Raw genomic sequence first — 22,453 nt, 5'->3', positions numbered from 1 at the left:
TTATGGAAATGGAAATTAGTTGAAGTTTTGGGACAGAAATATTAGAGGCACTAAGCTACCATATGATGTTGAAAACGAAGCAGACACACGAGCTCTTCGCTCATCGCTCTTCGGGCAGAGTTCAATGACCAGCCGTGAACGAAATTTTAGCTGGCAGTGTGTGTGTGGGTCGGTACTGTGCTTGTATTGCAACATTTTGCTTTGGCGCGATTTCATGGCAAAGTAAAAGTTGTGGGGCACAAACACACACACACACACACACACACTCTCATGTTTAAACAAATTCCCCGAACACCCGCATGGTGTGCGCCATTTCGAAATTGTGTTAAAAGTTGAACGAACGCACTTAACCCAAATCCATAATGGAGACACCAGAGCGAGGCCATCTCTATGGACTTACTCTCTTTAGCTTCCTCTCTCTTGCTCGACAGAGAGAGAAAAATGATCTCCCCGTTACGCTGACTGCATTTGTTATTATTGAGTTTTGTAATAATTTGTTTAAATTAGGCGCACAGCCCGGAAAATATTTACAGGAAATAGCCAGCGATTATGAAAGCAACTCTCACACACACACACACTCACACTCTTTCCAAAAACTCTCTTGCACTCTCTTTCCACGTTCATTGACTTCCCGCTTAGGCGGCCATGTTTGCTGTTTGCAGTTGAAAAAGAAAACGAAAGTGGTTCATGCGTGTGTAAAAGAGAGCGAGAGAGAGAGAGCGCTGCTTTGTAGGCAACACGCAGACGCAGCCTTTTGTGTAATAGTATTTGTTGGAAGCTCCGATGTTGTAATTAATGGATTAGATTTTGATTTTAATTTTATTTTAGAGCTAGTTTGGGGAGAATAATAATAATTATTATTTAATTGTTAAAAAAAAAAACTAAGAAATTTTCAATGTCACATTTGAAATTCAAACATTAATTAGCCGCTAACCCCGAGCAGAGCCAATAATTTTTTAGCAAATCCTTGAACTAGTTCTGTGGCAAGCTAGTGCCAAAAATAAGTCAAGTGAACCGAACAAAAATTCGACCGCCAACAGTCGAACTCGGCAACAGCAGGCAGGCAGGCAGCAATGAAATGAAATCGAAAAAAAAATAAAATAAACAGCAAATTTCGAATTGTTTATAATAAAAATGACCGTGTGCTATTTAAGTGACGGCGACTGCGCTGCTACGGCTGCCAGTGCTGCTGCTGCTTTGCCTTATCTTTCAAGGAAAATTAAAATAAAACGCACACGCCAAAAAAAATACAAAAAAATAAAAATAAATAAATAAATACAAAAAAAAAACAAGGCAACTGTGAGCAAGGGCCTCTGATGTACCGTTATAAGAGCAACTGACCTAGAAAAAAGTCCCAATATCATAATTTTATTTTTATTTTGGAAAAAAAAAAGAAACTACTTTCACTTTTACATCCATAAACACGAAAAAAAAAATAAATAAATAATTGGCGAGCATTTCGAAACACTTTCTTTTTCATTTCGTTTCGTTACATTTTGGCTGCTTTCATAATTTCTTTCGGGGCAGCAGCAGTAATAGGCGCCATTTTGATGGTGTTTTTTTTGTGTTTTTCCTTTTTTTTTTATTTTCTTTTTTGTATTGCAAAGACACGAAAATAACGCAAGAAATGAAAACGAAACCGAAATTTAGCGCACACACACACAGAGACATCCATCTGCCCACAGACATGGCGAAGCAAGCGCCGCCCCACTCCCCACCTCCCCCCCGATTCGAAATACGTCCTCACTCAGCTCAGTTCATTGACCGCCGCTGACGTGCAGCAAAACTGGGTCACCAATGGCAGCGACGCAGCAGCGCCGTCGACAGTGAAGGTGCTTGCGATAGTATTAGTGATGGCAGTATCGGTGTGAGCTCTGTTCATTTTGCATTTTGATTTTTTTTTCTTTTTTTTTTCGTGGGTTTTACTTTTGGATTTATTAGATCGCCTGGGCTAGTCTGGGCAAGTAAAAAAAAAAAAATACATATATCTTTGCTTATTGTTTTGTATTTTTTGTATTTTTTTTTATTAGCAGGCACTTGCAACAGGCACACATGCTGGCTTTTAATTGAAATGAACTTAAATTAGCGCGAGGTTAGGCGAATTGAAAGTAAATATGCAACACGAACGAGATAGAGATGGAGATAGACTAGCCTAGTCTCTAGTTAATTTTTTTTATTATAAATTCCACCCTAAAAAAATAAAATAATAGATAGCAATTAGTTGTCTCCGAAAAGCTTATAAAATAATCAAACAATTGTCAATTATCATCAAAAGGCTATGTAGGTTTATGCCACAATACTAATACATATGTACAACAACTATGACATGATCATAGTTGTTATTGTTGTTGTCGCAATCATTATTATTTTGAGGCTACAAACACACATACACACACACACACACAGAGGCAACATGCATGTAGATTTCGCCTTGCCTCGCCGCTGCGAGTGTTTTGAACTTTATTCAGGTCAATTACAAATACATTAAAATGCCACTGCTACACATGGCAGGCGGCAAGCAAGCTGTTGACTAAAATAATATTGGAGGCTACGAGATGGGGGCTTTTTTTGTTTTTGGGGTTGGGCTGAGGGTAGGCAGGAGTTGCAACAACAGTTCAAGGAGCCTGCCACAGCTTACAGCTTCAAATGGCCATGATGGGGTTCTATTCGATAGTTTCTTAGCTATCTTGCCACTTGTACAACAATTACTTGCCCCATAAGTGAAATCATAAAAAAAAGCAGAAAAAAGAGCAACGGCAGCTGCTAGTTGACAAGTTGAGAGTTTTGAGTTTTTTTTTTAAATTATTTTCTTTTATTTTGTCTTTTTTGGTTACATAAAGTGGCGTTTTTTTTTTAGCTGCCTCGGCTGCCTTCACCTGCCTTCACAAAAAATGGTTAACGGTGAAATTGCAAAGAAAAGAGCGCCAAAAGAAAAGAAAACAACAAAAAAGAAGAAGCAGAAGAAGAGAAAAAAAAGAGTGGCAGGCAAACGTAACAAACTTGTTTTACACGCCACTACGCAAGTTGAACCTTCAAAAGGTTCATTTACCTCGCCAGAGCCGAAGCCGAGTTGAAAACGAACCCGAACTGTCCAACAACCACCCGAACAACCAAATACCCGAAGCCGAAGCCGAACCCGATGCTGAACCGATGCAACCGCTCTTCGGGCTTTTAAAGATGGCCGAGTGTTGGCTGCTTGGTGGGATGAGGGAGGGATGGGGGGATTGCTGTGAAAAATGTACTTTCGCTTTTTTCAATGCCTCGGCGCCAAAAAAAAAAAAAGAAAAAACCAAACTAGTTTGCAGCTCTCTCGGAGAGCGTGGCATAGAGGAGCGTTGCAGCAATCTCCAGCAGCGTTTTGGGCCACAGTTAAACGACCGAGCCGACCGAGTTCAACGACTCTTGTAAAATTTCTCGAAGGTTTCGCATTGCAACATCAGTCGCAGTCGCAGTCTCAGTCTCTGTCGCTGCAGTCGCAACTTGTTCGAAGCTGCATTTGCATTGCATGGCATCTCTCTCTCTCACTCTCTTGGTCGTTCGTGTTCTGAATTGCTGTTCATTGCACTCGGCCTCGTTTTCGGCTCGCTCGTGTTCGCTTGCTCGTTCGACTGCAATTTTTGCACGACGTCAGAGCCGGGCTACTAGGGGTGGGGCGGGGGAGAGCATGGCGAGTGGGGGCCATTGGGGGCTTTGCAGTTTTGTCGCCGAGTGCAGCGACTTCTATTTGGGTCAGGCACGGTCATTCGCCTCAGTTGCAGCGCCGCCTCAGTTACTGCTGGCAGCGACTGAGACAGCGGTCGCCTTGGCGCGCATTTATTTGAAAATGATTAGAGGCACGAATTGGAATTATTTTTGCGTACATACGCGTTGGCAATAGATGCCGATCAGCTTGACCCAATTTTCCAGGGGGGAACTCATAAACAAGTTGAGGTATTTGTTGGATTACCGAGGGGAGAGCAGGGAAGGTCAAGGGTGGTGGAGAAGAGGTGAAGAAATGGGATTTAAAAAATGTTATTACTCATACGCACTGTTGTCAGAACTCTTTATAGAGCTATTTCTTATAAAATTACTCTATTTATGAGGCTTAAAATTAATTAAAAAATAAAATAAAAAAATTTTAATATTACGTAGCCGCCCTGTATGCCACCGTTTTTTTTTTCTTCAAAAATAACTCTATTTATGAAGCTTGAGATTTATTTAAAAATAAAATAATATACAAATTATGAATTTCTATCTGTTTTTTTTTTGATAAACTAAAATTTCAATATTACGTATCCGCCCTGTATGCCCTCGTTGAAAATGTGAAATATTCCCATTTTATGGCTTTTGTTTGATTTTCGCCTTTTGTTTTCCACTTCATCGATGAGAAATGAAACGAGCACGACCTTTTCATGTAAAATTAATAATATGGCACAGGGTCTACTGAGACTCTACTCTACCCTGAGCGATCCGAGCGATGTCATGTGTGTGCTACGAGCTATGTGCTATAAGGTCTGTGCTCTGTGCTCTGTGCTCTGTGCTATATGCGCAATGGCGACCTCCCCAACGTTTCATTGAAGTATTTTTTTTCATGACCCACAAAATTCGAAACACATCGAAGGCTCTCCTCCGAAGCCGAAAATAAAATTACAAGCAAGTGGCTGGCGGTTGGGCGGTCGGGCGGGCAGTGTTGCTTTCTTTTGTTGAGAAATTTCAAGAAACTCCAAAACAAAACACTCGCCATGCCATGTCTTTATTATTATGTTGTTATTATTATTATTATTATTTGTGTGTCCCCCCCCCTTTCTTACGATAGCATTTCCTTTGTGAGTGAGTGCCTCCCTTTGTTCCACTGTCTCTCTGTCTCTCTGTATCTTTCCACATATTTCGATCGCGTTGTAAACAACTTACGCAAGCAAAACAAAAAAAAAAAATAAATAATAAAAAACAAAATAAAAAATCCAAAGCTTATGTGACTTTACGTAAACCATCACTGAGGTGTATTTTTTTTTTTTTTGTTTGTGAATCACCTTTTATTCGAAAACCCAAAACCGAAAGTAGGCCTATCACTGTATGTATGAGCTCTGGAAGGTGCAATGAACTCTCGGGGATGTCTCTTGGATAAACAACAAGTTTGTTTTGTCGGCTTGCGCTTCAAATTTCTTCGTAATTCAGGAAGTAGTCATCCAGTCCAAACAATAACAAGAAATCATAAACAATTTCGAGTTTAGAAAGCCACTCGATACAAGGTAGCGTCTCTCGGTGAAAGTGAAACTTGTTAATTGGCTTTTAATTGCTGGCATTATTATGAATGTCAATTGTGGCCAACAGAGAGACGGAGAGAGAGAGATGCTATTGAACTGGTTTACAGCTCGTTGAAGAAGAGTCTTATGTAAGATACTAAGAAACTAAGAAAAATAAGCTACTACCTCAATAGACTCCCCAATTACAAAGTTATCACATCGCTGTGGTTACATTTTCGGGGCCACCTTCTTCGACCCACTTCCAGTTGTCTGCTGAGCGATTAGCCCCAATCTTCATGGCTCTTATGCAACTTTATAGGCCTACTGATTGGTCAACTCTGTGCTCTGGTCTCTGGACTTGCATTTCCGCGGCACGCACTCTGTTTTCTACCCAAAAACAGTCAACCAACAACTTTCACTTTTACTTTCGTCAGACGGTCGGTCAATTGGTTGGTCTGCCGGAATGATTATTAAATTTTTGTTCGTTTCGTTGTTGGCCTCATTCGGTTCGGTGGCGGCTAAGTTCATTGACCATTGGAGTGGTGGTGCCTGGCGGTGGGGGTTAACCGAACCACTCGCCATGCGATGACAAAGCCCGAGTTTGAATAAAAACAAACAATCTGGAACAGTCATGAGCGTGTTTGATGATCGAATGAGTCATTTGGCGCATCAGAATCTGCATTTTTCAACGGCCTCCCCTTCGTCAAAGCGCCGAGGCTTAACCCTCGACAGCCAGACGGGGCCAGAGGTGTCGTAAATTATCCACTCAAGCGTGAAATCATCAAGTGTATGATTTTACAAACTCATTACTGGCCTTAGGCCTCAACAGGCAGCCTCCAGTCTCTGGCTCCCAGCCTCCAGTTCACATTTTCCACCTGCCAACGTGACGTATGAGCGATATTTTCCCATACATCACTCATACGCACCGTGAACTGCAAAAATTATTCAAAAAATGGCAAAGAAAATTCTACGAGTGAGGGAAAAGCTCTTCAAAAGCTTTTCTATCTCAACACAAATTACTCTTTCGTGGTGAAAAGCTTTTAAGCTTAAGAGTATTTCATGGCATTGCTTAAGAGAGAGAGAGTATCTCTTCTAAAGAGAACCTATGCGGCGAGCAATGAACTTTGGCGGCTAAAGAGAGAGATATAAGCGGCGATAAAGCGCCCTTAAAAACAGATCTGGGGGCAACAGCTTGTGGCAAGTTTATCAGCAAAAGCTTATCAGCGCTTGAACTTGCTTTGTTTGTGGGTGGATGGGTGAACTGCAGAAATATTTGCTAAAAAAAAATCACAAATAAATGTAAATTATTTAAATAATTTGTTTAAATATTTTTAGTAATTAATAATATTATTTATTAAAATAATAATCTTATTTGGAACAAGTTATTTTGTTAAATTTTAGTAAATATTTGAACTTGGCTTATCAGTGACTCAGTTGGTCGCTCTCTTCAGCTGGCTAGTACCATAACAAATATTACTCATACGTCAGAGAGCTTACTGGAGAGAGAGAGACTCCTCTCTCTTGTGCGGCATTTTGGTTCGCCTCTCCTGCCCGCCCCGAAGCTCGGCCATTGTGTTTTTTTTTTTTTACCTTTGGGTATATTCGTAACGCGCTCTGGCTTTTACAGTTAGTCGCGTTCGAGACCTTGTCGAGTTTTGTCATGTTAGCCAGCGATCCGAGAGATCCGATTTCGACTTCGAGATTCGAAATATAAGCCAAGAAATACCGCACGCGAGTGTTGCCGCCAAAAAGCCAAATAAGAGTTAATAGTTACACTAAACACAGTTACTAAGATTAAACCAAACTAATACTAATAGTTAATGTGAAGAAAAGTCGACCAAGTCTCTCCCTCCCAAGAAACACTCTCTCTCTCGTCTGTCTGGATTACGCGCTTAAATTAAAAAAATATTATTTATTTGCTAAAATAAAAAAATATTCCAACAAAATAAATAAGAAAGAATGTGAAAGCCAAGAATTTGTAAAAAGAAAAGCAAACAAAGTTCCTCTCTCAAAACAAACAAAAAAATTAAATTCAATATTTAATTAAAATATTTAAGTGAAAAAAAAGGAAAATAAAATTAAAAAGTTACAAGTACCTGAGTTCGACTCTCCAACCAAAGCCAGTGTTTTTGTGCCAAAAAACAACAAAAATATATATTTAATGAGCCATCTGAGTGGTTGAAGTGCCCCCCCTGTCCCCCCTTTTGGAAAAGGGAGCAAGTCAAATTACCAAATCTCCAAAAAAATAAAACACAAAAATAAAATCACAAAAATGGGCGAAGAACTGCCGATATTGAAGGGAATTCTCAAAGGCAATGTCAACTATCACAATGCCCGTAAGTCTCCACTTTTTTCTCTCCAGAGAGATCCAGAGAGATCTCTCCCCCGGTTAGAAAGTGAAAGAAATGATCCAATTTCCCCACCAACTGACACAGATTTTGGATTAAAAAGTCAGTTAAAAAATAACACCCATCTCTTAAACTCTTAAAAGAAATGCAAGAGGTTCTCTATCTCTAACTTTAATTTGTCTTTTTTTTGTTTACCTTTTTTGTTGTTGTTTTTTATTGTTGTAGCTCCACAAGCGCCATTGAAGTGCTGACCTCGTTTATAATTTTTTTTTTCTTTGCCGCGGAAGAGCTTTAAACTTGAAACGAAACTTTGGCGAAGGCAACGTTGCGTTGCTATTTTCTAAAAAAAAATAAAAAAAAAAAAATAACAAAAAAAACTTGAAAGAGCGGCAGAGCTAACAATATCGCATGTTTGACCAACTTTTGTTTGGCTCTCAAATGTTGGAAAGTTGGACGCTCTAATTTCTACGCGCAGTTGTGGCGCTGCGCCGGCGCTTTAGACTTCATTTTCCATTTCATTTGACCTGAATTTCGCTGCTCTGCCAAGTGGGTCACACTCTCTCGCTGGAAAAGTCAATCTGCAAGCTGGAGGCAGATTGTTTCACTTTTGTGGCCCAACCAGCCAGCCAGCCAGCCATCCAGCGAGTGAAAATTTCTTTTTGACATTGAAAAGTTGGCCAAACATTTGTCAGATTTTCAGCCATAGATTTCACTCAAAATTGGTAGCTAAGATTCTCTAGAGATTCCCCTCTTTCTTGCCAAAAAAAAAAATAAATAAAAAATAAAAAAACGTGTTCAGAAACGTGCCTTTTTTTTTAGCGCCTTTGGTGAAATGTGAAAGTTCACCCACATACAAATTTTTTTTTTGGGCTGCGGGTAGAGGCTGGAATTAAAAATCTAAAAAAAAAAAAAAGAGAAAGTGTAACAAGACTGAGAGACTAAAGATTGAAGACTAAGACACTGAAGACTGAAGACTGTAGACTGAGAAACCGAGGCAATGACCCACTTCCAAGGGTAGGACAACAGCTGTCCTGCCTGCACCTGCCACCTGCCACTTGCCACTTGCCTCATGAAATGTGTAATTGATGGGTTTCGGGGTCCAGTTGAAACACCCTTTACAAGGCCATACTTAACTCCTTTTTTTCTCTTCTCTACTTGCAGCTGTGCGTTTTGGACGCGTGCCGAAGCGCGAAAAGGCGCGCATCCTTGCCGCCATGCAACAAAGTACACAGAATCGCGGCCAACAAAGGGCTTTGGCCACTGAGCTTGATGATCAGCCACGCCTACTCGCCGCCGTGCTGCGCGCCCACCTCGAGACCTGCGAGTTCACCAAGGAGAAGGTCTCAGCGATGCGGCAACGGGCCCGCGATTGTCCCTCCTACTCCATGCCCACATTGCTGGTAAGTTTTCTTAGACTGGCCCATAAAATTATGAAAATATCCAATAGTCCTTATGTGTTATGATGGCGTAGTCGAAGTCAAAGTTATATTTCCGGGCCGCTGAGATCTCTCAGATGGTTACTGGTTAGCTGGTTACTGGCTAGTAGCTACTACCTACCTACCTGCCTACCTGTCTAGCGTTAGTCATGCGCCAAGGTGAACCTGTTTGCACGATCGCAGTTCTAAACCAGGAAATCACAGCCCGCACGTAGACGCGTCTACAGCCACTACGCTCTTTGCGGGCGATTCTTGCGAGGCCTCCAAACGCTGGCCATTGAAGTGGCAAGTTTGGGGTCAAGTTCTTGACGAAAAACGCTCCTCAATGTCAAAGTTATGACGTTTCTAAAGGGCAGTTGGAAAATAATTATAATAATTATAATAACATAGTAGAAGAAAGCAGTTCTAGGGGTTAGGAATCTTAGAATACTTCAAATACCATAGCCCAAAAAAAAAGCGATAAAGAAAAGTGCTATATAAAAAAAAAATTAAAAAACGTGTGCCGGCCCGGCAACAAAACAAAAAATAAAAAAAATAAAAAAACAAAGTTCTAAAGCTCAAGGTCAAGCGTAGCGTCATTATTAATGAAAGCTATCGGGGGGTTGGCTAGAAAGAGACAGCAGCAGAAGATTAGAAAGAGAGAGAGAGAGAGCAGGCCAGACCAGACACATGCGTTGTCCATTTAAATAAATTATTATTAAAAAAATAAGACACGAGCACGATCAGAAGATTGGAGAAGAAATGTCAAGTCCAAGGCTAAAAATGATGGAATTTTTGATTATCAGCTATCGGCCGATCGGTTAAGAATACTATATATACGAAACTATATCTGTGGAAGTGCCAATCTACGACCTTGGAGATTGCTATTTTTTAACCTTGTCGTTTATACACGGCACTCTACTGACTATTTCCTGGCACTCTCTCTATATGAACAAACAATAAAAATAATAATAATAATAATAGCACTGGCAGGCAGTAAAAATTTACAAAAAAATATGCATAAAATGGCATCAGTATGAGGAAGCGAATGCCAGACAGTCGGCGTCACAAATGCAATTGAGAAGAAAGAGCAGAGCTATCTGTAGAATCTGTAGTCAGGTGGTTCATTAGGAAGACTAGTCTTCCAAACATAATTACAAATAGGTTAGAAATAATAAAAAGATTATTTAATCTTTCTCTTGAAGAATTCGGGGAATTATTATTATTTTTTTGGCAAAACCTCAATTGAAGGTCTGATCTAAGGGGGAGGGTGTGCTATATAGTATATATATCATAAATAGCCAGCCAGCCCCCACACACTCTCGCACTCATTTGTATTTTTTCGCAAAACTATTTCCGCTTTGGCGCAAATGAGAAATATTTTCAAAACGACGACGTCAAAGAGCCAGTCAGCCGGCAAATAAAATAAAATAAAATAAAAACAAAAAAACCTAAAAGCCAAAAAGATATAGACATATAGACAGATCGGGAGAAGGAGAAGAATCTCTAGCCGGTTGCCGGTTTGCCATTTTCTCTATTTTCTTTCTTTGGTTTTTGATATTTTTTGAAGGCCTCTCTGAATACCACACTTTCAAGGTTAATCAGAAGAATCAAAGAGAAGAATCAGTGAGAAGAATCAGTGAGAAGAATCACTGAGTAGAATCAGGGGGGTGGCACGTTCACTGTCTGCGGCACTTGCGGCGCATGGTCATGTAACTCGCAACCCGGAAAGCCAAATGGCGGAATAACATGAACACTGGCATGGCTGAGACACCACCTCTACCCCCTATACACCCACCCCCTCTACACCCACCCCCTCTACACCCACCCCCTCTCTACCCCCCTAAGCAGCAACCAGCAAAAAAAACACGCGCCAGTTTGCAAAAAAAAAAAAAATAAAACAAAAACACAAAAGCAACTATACAGGAACAGAACACAAGCCGGAACCTTGAACTCTAGTTCGTCGACCTTGGCGGCTAATGTCAAAAAAAGCTCAGCCAAGGGGGTGGGAGAGAGTGAGGGAGAGAGAGAAAACAGCCCCTAGAAACTATGAAAAAAAAAGCTAGAAAAACTAAACAGTAAGAAAGAAAAAAAATAATAAAGCTTTGGGGGGAAAAAAAAGCTTCCAGCGGCATTTAAGGAAATGCGACATTTGTTAGAGGGGCTAGTGGCTAGAGAGAGACAGCACATAGCTGACACTAAGCGACTATGTGTGTGCGGAAGTACAAAGTAGTTATTGTTGTTGATTTAAATGAGTGGGCTAGAGCGGGTGGGGGGCAGAAAGGGGAGGTTCGCTGACCTTCGCGTGTAAAAAATGCGATGACGTGATGGGGGGGAATAGTGTAGGAGGAAGGGAGGGTAGCAACTAAACAAGCAACAGTTAAACAGCTAAACTAACCCCTATTCCTTCTCCATCTTGCCCTCTTTGCAGGCCTGTCCTCTGAATCCCGCCCCTGAACTGCAATCGGAGCAGGAATTCTCGCAAAGATTCGCCCACGTTATCCGCGGTGTCATTGACTTTGCCGGCATGATTCCCGGCTTCCAGCTGCTCACCCAGGACGACAAGTTCACGCTCCTGAAGGCCGGCCTCTTCGACGCCCTCTTCGTGCGTCTCATCTGCATGTTCGACTCCTCCATCAACTCGATCATCTGCCTGAACGGGCAGGTGATGCGGCGGGATGCCATCCAGAATGGAGCCAATGCCCGGTTCCTGGTCGATTCGACCTTTAACTTTGCGGAGCGCATGAACTCGATGAACCTGACGGACGCCGAGATTGGACTCTTCTGCGCCATTGTTCTGATCACACCGGACCGACCCGGTCTCCGCAACCTGGAGCTCATCGAGAAGATGTACTCGCGGCTCAAGGGCTGCCTGCAGTATATTGTGGCCCAGAACAGACCCGATCAGCCGGAGTTCCTGGCCAAGCTGCTGGAAACAATGCCCGATCTGCGCACTCTGAGCACCCTGCATACGGAGAAGCTGGTCGTCTTCCGGACCGAGCACAAGGAACTTCTCCGCCAGCAGATGTGGTCCATGGAGGATGGGAATAACAGCGACGGACAGCAGAACAGCAAGTCGCCGTCGGGCAGCTGGGCCGATGCCATGGACGTGGAGGCGGCCAAGAGCCCACTGGGCTCTGTCTCCAGCAGCGAGTCCGCTGATTTGGACTACGGCAGTCCGAGCAGTTCCCAGCCCCAGGGCGTCGGCCTCCCCTCGCCGCCCCAGCAGCAGCAGCCCTCGTCGCTGGCCAGCTCGGCTCCGCTCCTGGCGGCCACCCTCTCGGGGGGATGCCCTCTGCGGAATCGCGCCAACTCCGGCTCCAGTGGAGATTCCGGTGCCGCTGACATGGACATCGTCGGCTCGCATGCGCATCTCACCCAGAACGGGCTGACCATCACGCCGATTGTCCGCCACCACCACCACCAGCAGCAGCAGCAGCAGCACCAGCAGATCAGCCACTCCCAGCAGCAGCAACTCCACCCGCAGCAGCAGCAGCAGCCACAGCAGCAGCAACTGCACCACCAGCAGCACCCCCAGCTGCACCACCACTTGACAGCCGGAGCGGCACGCTACCGGAAACTAGACTCGCCCACAGATTCGGGCATCGAGTCCGGTAACGAGAAGAACGAGTGCAAGGCGGTGAGTTCCGGTGGCAGCTCCTCCTGCTCCAGTCCCCGCTCCAGTGTGGACGATGCCCTCGACTGCAGTGATGCCGCCGTCGCCATTGCCGCCCAGGTGGGCCAGGTGCAGCATCCCCAGCTGAGTGTGGTGGCCGTTTCCCCGGTCCGCTCGCCCCAGCCCTCGAGCAGTGGGCATCTGAAGCGCCAGATCGTGGAGGACATGCCGGTGCTGAAGCGCGTCCTGCAGGCGCCGCCACTCTACGACACCAACTCCCTGATGGACGAGGCCTACAAGCCGCACAAGAAGTTCCGGGCCCTGCGGCATCGCGAGTTCGAGACCGCCGAGGCGGACGCCAGCAGCTCCACGTCCGGATCAAATAGCTTGAGTGCCGTGAGTCCGCGCCAGAGTCCCATCCCGAACAGTGTGGCCACGCCCCCGCCGCCACCGGCAGCCATGTCGGTGGGCTCCAGCCCGGCACCGCTGGGAGCCGGCACCGCCCAGAGCCAGCTGCATATGCACCTGACCCGCGGCAGCCCGAAGGCATCGATGGCCAGCTCGCACTCGGTCCTGGCCAAGTCCCTGATGGCCGAGCCCCGGATGACGCCCGAGCAGATGAAGCGCAGCGACATCATCCAGAACTACTTGAAGCGGGAGAACAGCACGGCGGCCAGCAGCACCACCAGCGGCGGCAGCCTGATGGTGGTGGGCGGCAACCGCAGCCCCAGCAGCAGCAGCAGCTCCACCCCGCCCCCGTCGGTGGTGGTGGGCCAGCAGCAGCAGCAGCATCCGGGCCAGAACCAGCCGCAGCGGTGGGGCAGCAGCTCGGTGATCACCACCACCTGCCAGCAGCGCCAGCAGTCGGTGTCGCCGCACAGCAACGGCTCCAGCTCCAGTTCCAGCTCCAGCTCTAGCTCCAGCTCATCCTCCTCCTCCTCCTCATCCTCCAACTGCAGCTCCAGCTCCGCCGGCAGCTGTCAGTACTTCCAGTCGCCGCACTCCACTAGCAACGGCTCCAGTGCCCCGGCGAGTTCCAGCTCCGGTTCGAACACCACTCCGCTGCTGGAGCTCCAGGTGGACATTGCCGACTCGGCTCAGCCCCTGAATCTGTCCAAGAAGTCGCCCACGCCGCCACCCAGCAAGCTGCACGCCCTGGTGGCTGCCGCCAATGCCGTTCAGCGGTATCCCACATTGTCCGCCGATGTCACTGTGACGGCCTCCAACGGAGGACCACCGTCGGCGGCGGCCAGTCCCGCTCCCAGCAGTAGTCCCCCGGCGAGTGTGGGCTCCCCGAATCCGGGTCTGAACACCGCCGTGCACAAGGTCATGCTGGAGGCGTAAGTGGGTGGGAGAGTGTATGGGAGAGACAGAGACTGGGAGGTTGGAAGGCAAGGCAAGGATCAGCAGGATCGAAAAGATCAGCAGGATCGGCAGAAGTTGAATTAAATTATTTTACCTTTTAATTGAGCCGTGTACAAAGTTTGAAAGCAAAACCAACATGCATGCAATTTAAAAAGCTAATATTTAAAGCAACAAACAAAACAACTACAAGTTATTAATTTAAAATTAATGAAAAAGAAAACCCAAGCTTGAATGGTATTACAAACAAAAAATGAAAATTAAAAACAAAAACCAGAAAAAAAACATAAATATATTTTAGCAGTTAAAACTTTAAAGTAGCAAGCAACCAACAAACAAACAAACAAAAAAAAATAATTAAAATATTTCTGAAGCTGCTAACCCCTCCCTTTTCAGACCCCCCTTTATTCTATCAGCCCTTGATTGTTTTATAAGTTTTAAGATCTTGTTGTAAATATTAATTATGTTTTAAAGTAACTATGTTTAACGCTTTAGTTTTTAGGCAGAGCAAAAACTACTTTGCTTTTTTTGGATGTTTTTTGAAAAAACTGCAAATTATTATTATTAAATTAAATTTATAAAAACAAAACACTGAACAAAATGTGTGTGTGAAATTTTTTATTGTGCGATCTCCGAGCAGAATTGAAGTGCAGTTTGCAACAAATTTGAACTACAATTAAGTTGAGAACGATTCATTTTTTATGAATTAAACTAATTTTATGAATTTGTTATAGTTTCTTTTTCTCCACCATCCCACTTTTTATGGCTCTATAGCTCTTCTTATCCGCATCCTTATTTTTCTCCTTTGGCACAAAGCTCTTTGCTGAGGAATCAAGTGGAATGAATATTGTTTTCTAATTTTAAAAAATAAAAAACTACCACAAAATATAATTAAAAGGAAAAAAAAAACAGAAATGAAAATCAAACAAAATGCTTCAAGTGCGATGATGATGATGAGGAATCAGAGAAACCCAACGTTAAATATATTTGTTGTGTAAATAGTTAAATGTTAAATTAAAAAAAAAAAAACACAAAAAACAAAAGCATATTTAAAGTACATATAAATACACCTAATTATTAAATGCTTAAAGATTCAATGTTCGATTGGCATCTTAGAAAACCAATACAAAAAAATACAAAAAAAATGAATGAAAAAACAGAAATTATGATATATTATTTAAAAGTAAAGTATACATTTATATTAAAGTGAAAACATAAAAAAAAAAACAAAAAGAGTAAACTTGCGGTAGCAAAAAAACTATTACATTAATTACATTTTAATTATGCTGTACTATTATGATTATTAATTATTATGATTAATTAATTACTATTTTTATGCTTAGACAAAACCAACAACAAAAAACAAAGAAACAAACAAAAAAAACTCAACAAAAAACAAAAAAAAAAATACACTGGCGCAGAAATTTGTATTGTCAAATCAATAAAAAATTTGTTTAAAAATTTTCAAAAAAAAATCTTCAGTTCTTTTTATTTCAATTTTCTATTTTCAATTTTCAGTTGCAAGTTTTTCCAATTTTTCAGTTTTTCTTCGGTTCGAAATGGTAAGAATTTATGGTTTATTTGATTTATTTTCGCTTCTACACGACTACCGTGCTGTAAAAAAAATTATTCACTAAAAGGTATATCCAAAGTATTTATATATCAGACTCTGAATTAAATCAACAACAATTTTATGTGTATAAAAATTTAAAAAAAAAAATGCGCCACACGGAAAATATGTAAAAAAAAACGAATAATTCTCAGCGTTGAAAGGGGAGATCTGAAGAGGAAAAAACAGAAAAATTATATTCTTTTAAAATTTATGCAGCGTAGGCAAGGAAGTTGGTTCCACCTGAAATCGCGAGAATTAACAAAAGGTATCACACTTCAATAATTGACTCTAATATATATATATTATAAATATTAAAAAGATATATACACGAGCATACGTAGATGAAACGATTTTGGTGTCTGGATGTATGTATGTAAGTGTATGTAACATTGTCCGTAACTTTTAGCCACAAAAACAACAAAAAAACAAAACAAATATTATGTAATTGTGTATCTAAAAGTGAATATTTTATGTAAAATCTATCCCAGCATATTTATGATGGATGGTGAAAGGATATTGGGAAAGGATATTCGACCGAACGACGGCAGCGACAACTGAAACAATGAAATTGCGACAATTAAGCGTAACGTAACGTAAAAATAAATGTAAAACGTAATCGTAAACAGCCGTAAGAGTTTAACGTAACGTAATATAAACTAAAAATTTGAAAGGATTATTTGATTGAGAAAATAATGCAATTTTTGAGGCAACTCCAGCTGAGGCATATGAATTACAGTATAAATAATATCTACTAACATACAAAAATATATATATATATATACACATGAATATATTTTCAAGGACAGTCACAAATCAAATTGAGGCAAAAAAAGAGTTTTTAAACGAAGAAAAGAAAGATTTGGCAAAGAATTTTCAAAAAAGTGAAGAATGAAAAGTCGAAAGGCAAGAAAGCTACGAAAAAAACAATGTTTCTGACAATTGATAAAATCTCCATTAAAAAAAAATATTAAAAATTTAAAAAAAAAAGGAAATTTGTATTTGTGAAATAAAATAATATTACAGTTTGTTTTAAATGGAAACACAATGAAAAAACCCCCCCAGAATGGAATATGTGAATAAAATATTACAAATAAGTATTTAAAATATATCAACAGAAATTATGAAAAGCAATTGTATGGTGTTTTTATTTATTGGGAGGGTATTTCTTTATTTTTCAGATTTTTTAGAAAAAAAATAATCACAGAGACAACGTGTGGTATACGCAATATTGCATGCGTTGCCAAATATTAAGTATACGCCTCGTGTTCATTTTTTTTTTATTTTGCAGATCGTACATCACCGTTTACAGTTACCCGGAGCTTCTCAAACACATACAAGTGCAAGTTTAATTTTGCGGTTAGCTTCTTCTTTCAGCTCCTACTCATTCTTTATTATTTTTTTTTATTATTTTTTTTTTCGTTACCCCAAGTATAACGATTATTTTCAATGTCGCGCCTGTCTGTCGCAAGCGTGTATTAGTTTATATGGAATTTTTGCCGTGACCTTGAGCCGATAAGAGTCGCAAAATGAATTTGCCGAAATAATCAAATCATCGGTGTTGCTGTAGTTGTATCTGTAGTATAGCCGGTCGCAAAGGGGGGGGCGGGGCACTATACCCGGTTAAGGCGTCTGGGGCAGCGTGGGTACCGCGTGTAGATAACAATAGTCGATGCCAGCGATAGGGAGACACTCATCCCCCACCCCCCCTGCCCCCCTCTACCCCTTGCCGCCAAAAAATACCGATAAGAGACCCGCTAATACAAATGTGTGCAATCTAATTTTAAATGTGCGAGAGGGAGAGGGAGAGCTAGCGAGAGCCACTTGTACATACACACAATCACACTCTTTGTTATCTTCAAAGTCAATGTCAAAGCCAAGTGGGGAGAAGGTGGGCCGGGGAGGAGGTGGGGAGGCCATAACGAGACAAGAACAAAATTAGAATCAGTAACCGAGACAGAGACAGAGAGGAAGAGAGAATGTCCCACAGATACAGTTACGGCGCAACAAATTAACTAAGTGTGGGTCCGGTGGCGTATGAGTAACGAGTGACAGGCGACAAGTGACAAGCAGGAAATGCAGCACAGCGTTGCACTTTGATCGGGGGTGCGAGGGGGTGATTAGAAGGGTGTAGTGGTAGTGGCTGCTCTTCTTCTTATGCTGCTGTTAAAATCCGACCAGCAAGTGGTTGTTTTTTTTTGGCAGTAAGAGGGGTATTAGCAAGAAGGGTAGGCACTACTTATATTAAGTTTATTCATTTAATAAATAATGTTTGAAAAATTATTTAAGAAATTGTTAAGAAAAATGTTCATAAAAGTAAAAATAAAATTAAAATGTTATTATAATAAAATATAAATATAATATGCTCTCAATAATCTCTTTTAATTATTTTATTATCTCACAAATTAATTATTTTAATATTAATGGGTATCAGAACCTTTTAACCCTTCATCTGATATCACTTTTTTTTTGCCCAGATATTTTTGGCAATTTCCTTTCGATATTTTTTTCGACAATTTTTATTTGCGCATATTTCACCTTGAAATAAAACAAGCCTCAAATAAATTAAAGCACAAACAAAACAGCGCCAATAACAAATCGCGCGTAAAAGAATAAGAAAAAAGAACACAAGTATGCGAAAAAAAAGGAAATAAAACAAGAATAAATAGACCCACGGGTTAGTAGTGGCAGGGAGGGAGGGGCAGGGAATAAAACAAATATTCAAGGTCAACTGATTAGATGAAATTAGCAAAGTTCTAGCAGATGATTGGTCGCGTTGGTGGCGCGGAGAGGGGCTGAACCGGTAAAGGCTGCCGGGGGGGGGGCTAGGTTGGCAAAAGGAGTGAGAGGAAGAGGGAGCGGCAATGGCTGATGAGAGCACGCGCTGAAATAAAAAACTCACGCAACGCGCGTTTTCCCCCCACCCCTACCTTACGCACCCCCTGCACGCGTGCGTACGCATGTGATTGTTAGCTAGCCGCCCCCCCCTTCGAGCTCCACGCCTCCCCCGGGGTATATAACACTCTATATAGCCATTGTCGTCAGCATAGGCCTTTGGTTTTTTTTGGGTATTATTGCCGAGTGCTGATATTACTTATTATTTGGGGAAAAGGGGTATACTGAACTAAGAAGGTTAAGAATATATTATTTTATAAAATATATAAAAATATCAAAAAATTAAAAATTAATTTATTTTATTTTATTCTTAAGTCTTTTAATTTTTATTAAACCATTTTTAACTTTTAGGTACTTTTAATTCCACTTGTTCCCGGCTAATCTACGCACTTTTTATTTGCTTTCCGACATTTTTTTTTTCTTCCCCACCGTCCCACTCTCTAAGCCTTTCCCCCTGGGGACCCTGGCGGGGAAAAGAGATGGCATCACTCTCTCAAAAAATAGACAAAATAGCAAATAGCAACAATACTGAATAGGAAGGCAACCAAAATTCCTGCCAACGAAATGTATAGAAAATTTTGCGCAGCATATAATAAATTTCATTTATGTGCCGCGTGCTCAGCACCAACCCCTGCTCCACTGCCCCCACTGCCCTCCACTGCCCCCACTGCCCTCCACTGCTCATGGATCGCCCCTAATGGTTATACATTTTATTTGGAATTATGCGCAAGTTGTCCTTGAGGGGCCAGGGGATTTTTTCTTTTTTTCTACCGTTTGTGTGCTATAGCCTATAGGGGACCCGAAGTCGGTAAATATTGCGATTTATATTCCCTCTAGCCTGGTGACAGTTTGGTGCGAAAGGTTCATAGATTAGGGTGCGTAGAATCGATCGAGGGGGTGGGGGGTAATTTAATAGATTTTTCTTTTTTTTTTCTCTGAAGTATATATTTTTTTGGGACAAAGTTCTTAAACTCTTTCAAGCCAGTAATCAAAGTTCAATCACATTTTATGGTTCGGTAGGCTCTTATTTTTTTTTTGATAGGTTTTAGAGTTGTTTGTGATAAAGGGTTATCATTAAGGGTTTCTATAAATAACCTTAATTATAAAAAAAATATTATATTTAATATAAAGGATAGTACTTCATGTCTATTAACCCTAAAATGTACTTTTCCATTGCATCATTATGGTATATTGTATTTTGTATTATTGTTATTAAGTATTTATGTATTTGTTGTTTATTTTCTTAACAATTTTATCGTTTTCACTTAAGAGTTGCAAATATTAACTTTTAAATAAATCAACAACAACAACAATTTAGAAGCCCAGAAAAGAGAGATGAGTAAAAAATACCATCAACCATATAAACAAAAATTGTACGCAAACAGTCGGAGGAGAAGCCAGAGATACAAAGGGAAATAACTCAGCTGCGAAATACACTCGAAAAATAAACACAAAAGCCAATGCGCTTGACATTGAACTTGAACTGCAGCGGCAGTGGCAGCGGCAGCGGCAGAACTGATATCAGTCAGCTGGCAAGTGGCTCGGCGGGGAGTGGGCGGTGGGGGATGGTGGGTGGTGGGTGGTTGTCTGGCGCCCAATGCCAACTGCAGCTGGCGAACGAACTCGTATACGGGGCGTATACTTAATATATATTTAGTATGAGAAGGCGAACGTCAGCGGCAGCGTCATCGTCATCCGGCGGCAACCGGCAAACCGCAACAACAGCAATAATGGTTGACTCGTGTAAACCATAATTGAAATTACAAATACAAATTGCCAGTCAGAGGATTCCCACTGCAACAGAGAGAGAGAGAGAGATAGAGATAGAGAGAGAGAGAGGAAGGGATGGGAAAAAGTATCGGTGGCGTATGAGTAATTTTGCTTTCTTTATAAACTGAATCACTTGGGCTGAATTAAAAGTTGGATATTGTACGTAAATAACCTAGAATTAGATGATCTTGAAAAATTGTTGGGTTTTTTTTTCGCTGTTTAGATTAACTAGCTATAAGCTATGGGATTTTATTTAAAAGGGATATGAGTAGTTCAGAAAACTCTTTCGATTAGCATTTAAATGAATTCTGCTTCTGTATATTTCACTGTTTTTGACACCCCCTTTTTCGATAAGTGGTTGTGACCATCGTAACCACTTGAACCCGAAAACTTGACTGCCATCGACAGGGTGGGAAGGCTTAACCCTTTGTTGCTGGCATAAACGATGGGTCCCACTGGGGATGGGAATGGGCGGAGGGTCGTAACACTAAGGAGTGTTAGGGCTGAGGGTAAACACAATAAATGTGCCAAACTTTGGAGCGCCTAAAAATATGCTAAGCGCGCAAATTACACAAACAGGAGCAGGATGGGGGATGGGGCATGGAATGAAAATAGGTGGGGGCTGAAGACCGAATGGCATTGACAGCTGGTAAGGTCACACTGACAAGTGTTGCACGCGCCTGCCCATGGGGTCAGAGGTCCTCCGGCCTCCAGTCAGGCTTTCCATTTACTTTTTATGCTCCCTCTCGTTCCTCTTATTCCCGATTTTTCGATTTCCATCTCTCCTGGCTTTTCATCTTCCTCTCCCTTTTTTGCAGTTGATTACCAACACGCGCTCCTCTTTTTTTTATGTACATATATAGTCCTTGGCGAGGGTACGTGTGGTGTCTAAGTGATTTCTGATTTTAAGCAGATTTATTTAGAGACACTTTCCTCGATTTGTTTTGTTTGCCAGCTCGGAGGAGAGTCAACAGAATTGCGTATCCTCTTGACTTTCCGCTTCCATTGGCTCCTTTAGAGTATGCCTTAGTAATTTCCATTGAATTAGAAGTCCTTAGAACTCGAAAATATATCCTTTCATAAGAATCGAAGATCATTGAAGAAATATTTGGAATTTGAAACTAAAATGGAAGTTAATAATTTTAAGAAATTTATATATCTTGATAAATCATTGCTCTAAAAATTCCATATATTATAAATTAAATTATAAAAATTTAAAAAAAAAACTATAATACATTTTTAAACCATTATTTTTGTCAGTGTTTCGAACCTTGAGTAATCAGTGAAGCCAACCACATTGAGTGCTCTGGAAATCTCCTTCAGAAAGGTCAAAGGCAATGCCACAGCATCCTGTGGGAGCTAGAGGAGATTCGGGAAGCAAGGAGGAGGGAGGGTAGGAGAATTTCATTCCACTCCTGCCACCCCCCTGCCTACCCCTCTTGGCAAACAAATTTTGTTGGAGGAGCCAAGGGAGGAGTCGGGGTTCGACGACTGCGACGCGTGTGTTGTATTGAAATGTCCTTGACAATAACATTGCATGCCTGGTGCCTCCAGCTGCGACCCTCCGGCATCGGGCCCGGCTCCGGCAGTCCCCAGACCCCGTCCGGATTCGGGCCCAGTCCCGTTATCTGCCACGTGGCATGTGGGCGGAGGATAGGTGGGTCGCTGGTGCTCGACTTGCTTGATTGCTTATTTACACGTGGCACTCATTCGGGAATTCGAGACGGCGACTCGGAGCAGGACTCGGGTTTTTAGGTTCGCAGTTTTCTTCTCATCTGGGTTGGGTATCTGGAGGCCTCCACTGCCACCTTCATTCAACAATTTCCAACATATTTAGACAATGGCGTCGCAATAGCCCACATGGACTGGATTTCGGTTATTATTTAAAAGGTAATTTATAAAATACGTGGCTTGATCTATAACAAGATCAAATGAAATATAATATTTAGAAACTTGGGCTACACCTGTTTGATCAACAGCCGAGTTATACACTTATTCCATATAGAACTTCCATATAGAAATTAGTACAATCTTCTTCTCATTTTTTATATGGCAACATCGAATTCAAAATCGATATTTTTCATTCACTTTTTATGGTATATTTTAACTATTTCGCAACCGATCAATAAGCGGAATACCATTTAATAATCAGAACTCTATTCCCCTTCGATCTGCATCAAAAGATTAAAAAAATCGAACATAAAAAATTTCGACTC

At 41.6% G+C, this 22,453-nt stretch overlaps 1 protein-coding gene across 6 annotated transcripts in view; it reads left to right on the top strand.

The window, feature by feature from the left end:
• LOC6507848 (ecdysone-induced protein 75B, isoforms C/D) overlaps positions 1-16,706 on the top strand; it is a 91,700-nt gene extending 74,994 nt beyond the window's left edge. For 5 of the 6 annotated variants that reach the window (XM_044715076.1, XM_014910004.3, XM_044715077.1 and 2 more), the window contains 2 exons: positions 8,732-8,970; positions 11,417-16,706. In XM_044715076.1, the coding sequence (XP_044571011.1) occupies positions 8,732-8,970; positions 11,417-13,945 (2,768 nt within the window). In that variant the 3' untranslated portion in view covers positions 13,946-16,706. Of the gene's footprint in view, positions 1-13; positions 7,559-8,731; positions 8,971-11,416 lie in introns of those variants that run through there. The other variant, XM_014910006.3, reaches the window with a different exon arrangement.
• Positions 16,707-22,453: the final 5,747 nt, after the last annotated feature.

The sequence above is a fragment of the Drosophila ananassae genome, chromosome 2R (assembly GCF_017639315.1).
Source record: "Drosophila ananassae strain 14024-0371.13 chromosome 2R, ASM1763931v2, whole genome shotgun sequence".
Lineage (NCBI taxonomy): Eukaryota > Metazoa > Arthropoda > Insecta > Diptera > Drosophilidae > Drosophila > Drosophila ananassae.
This window is presented reverse-complemented; position numbering and strand designations above follow the sequence as displayed.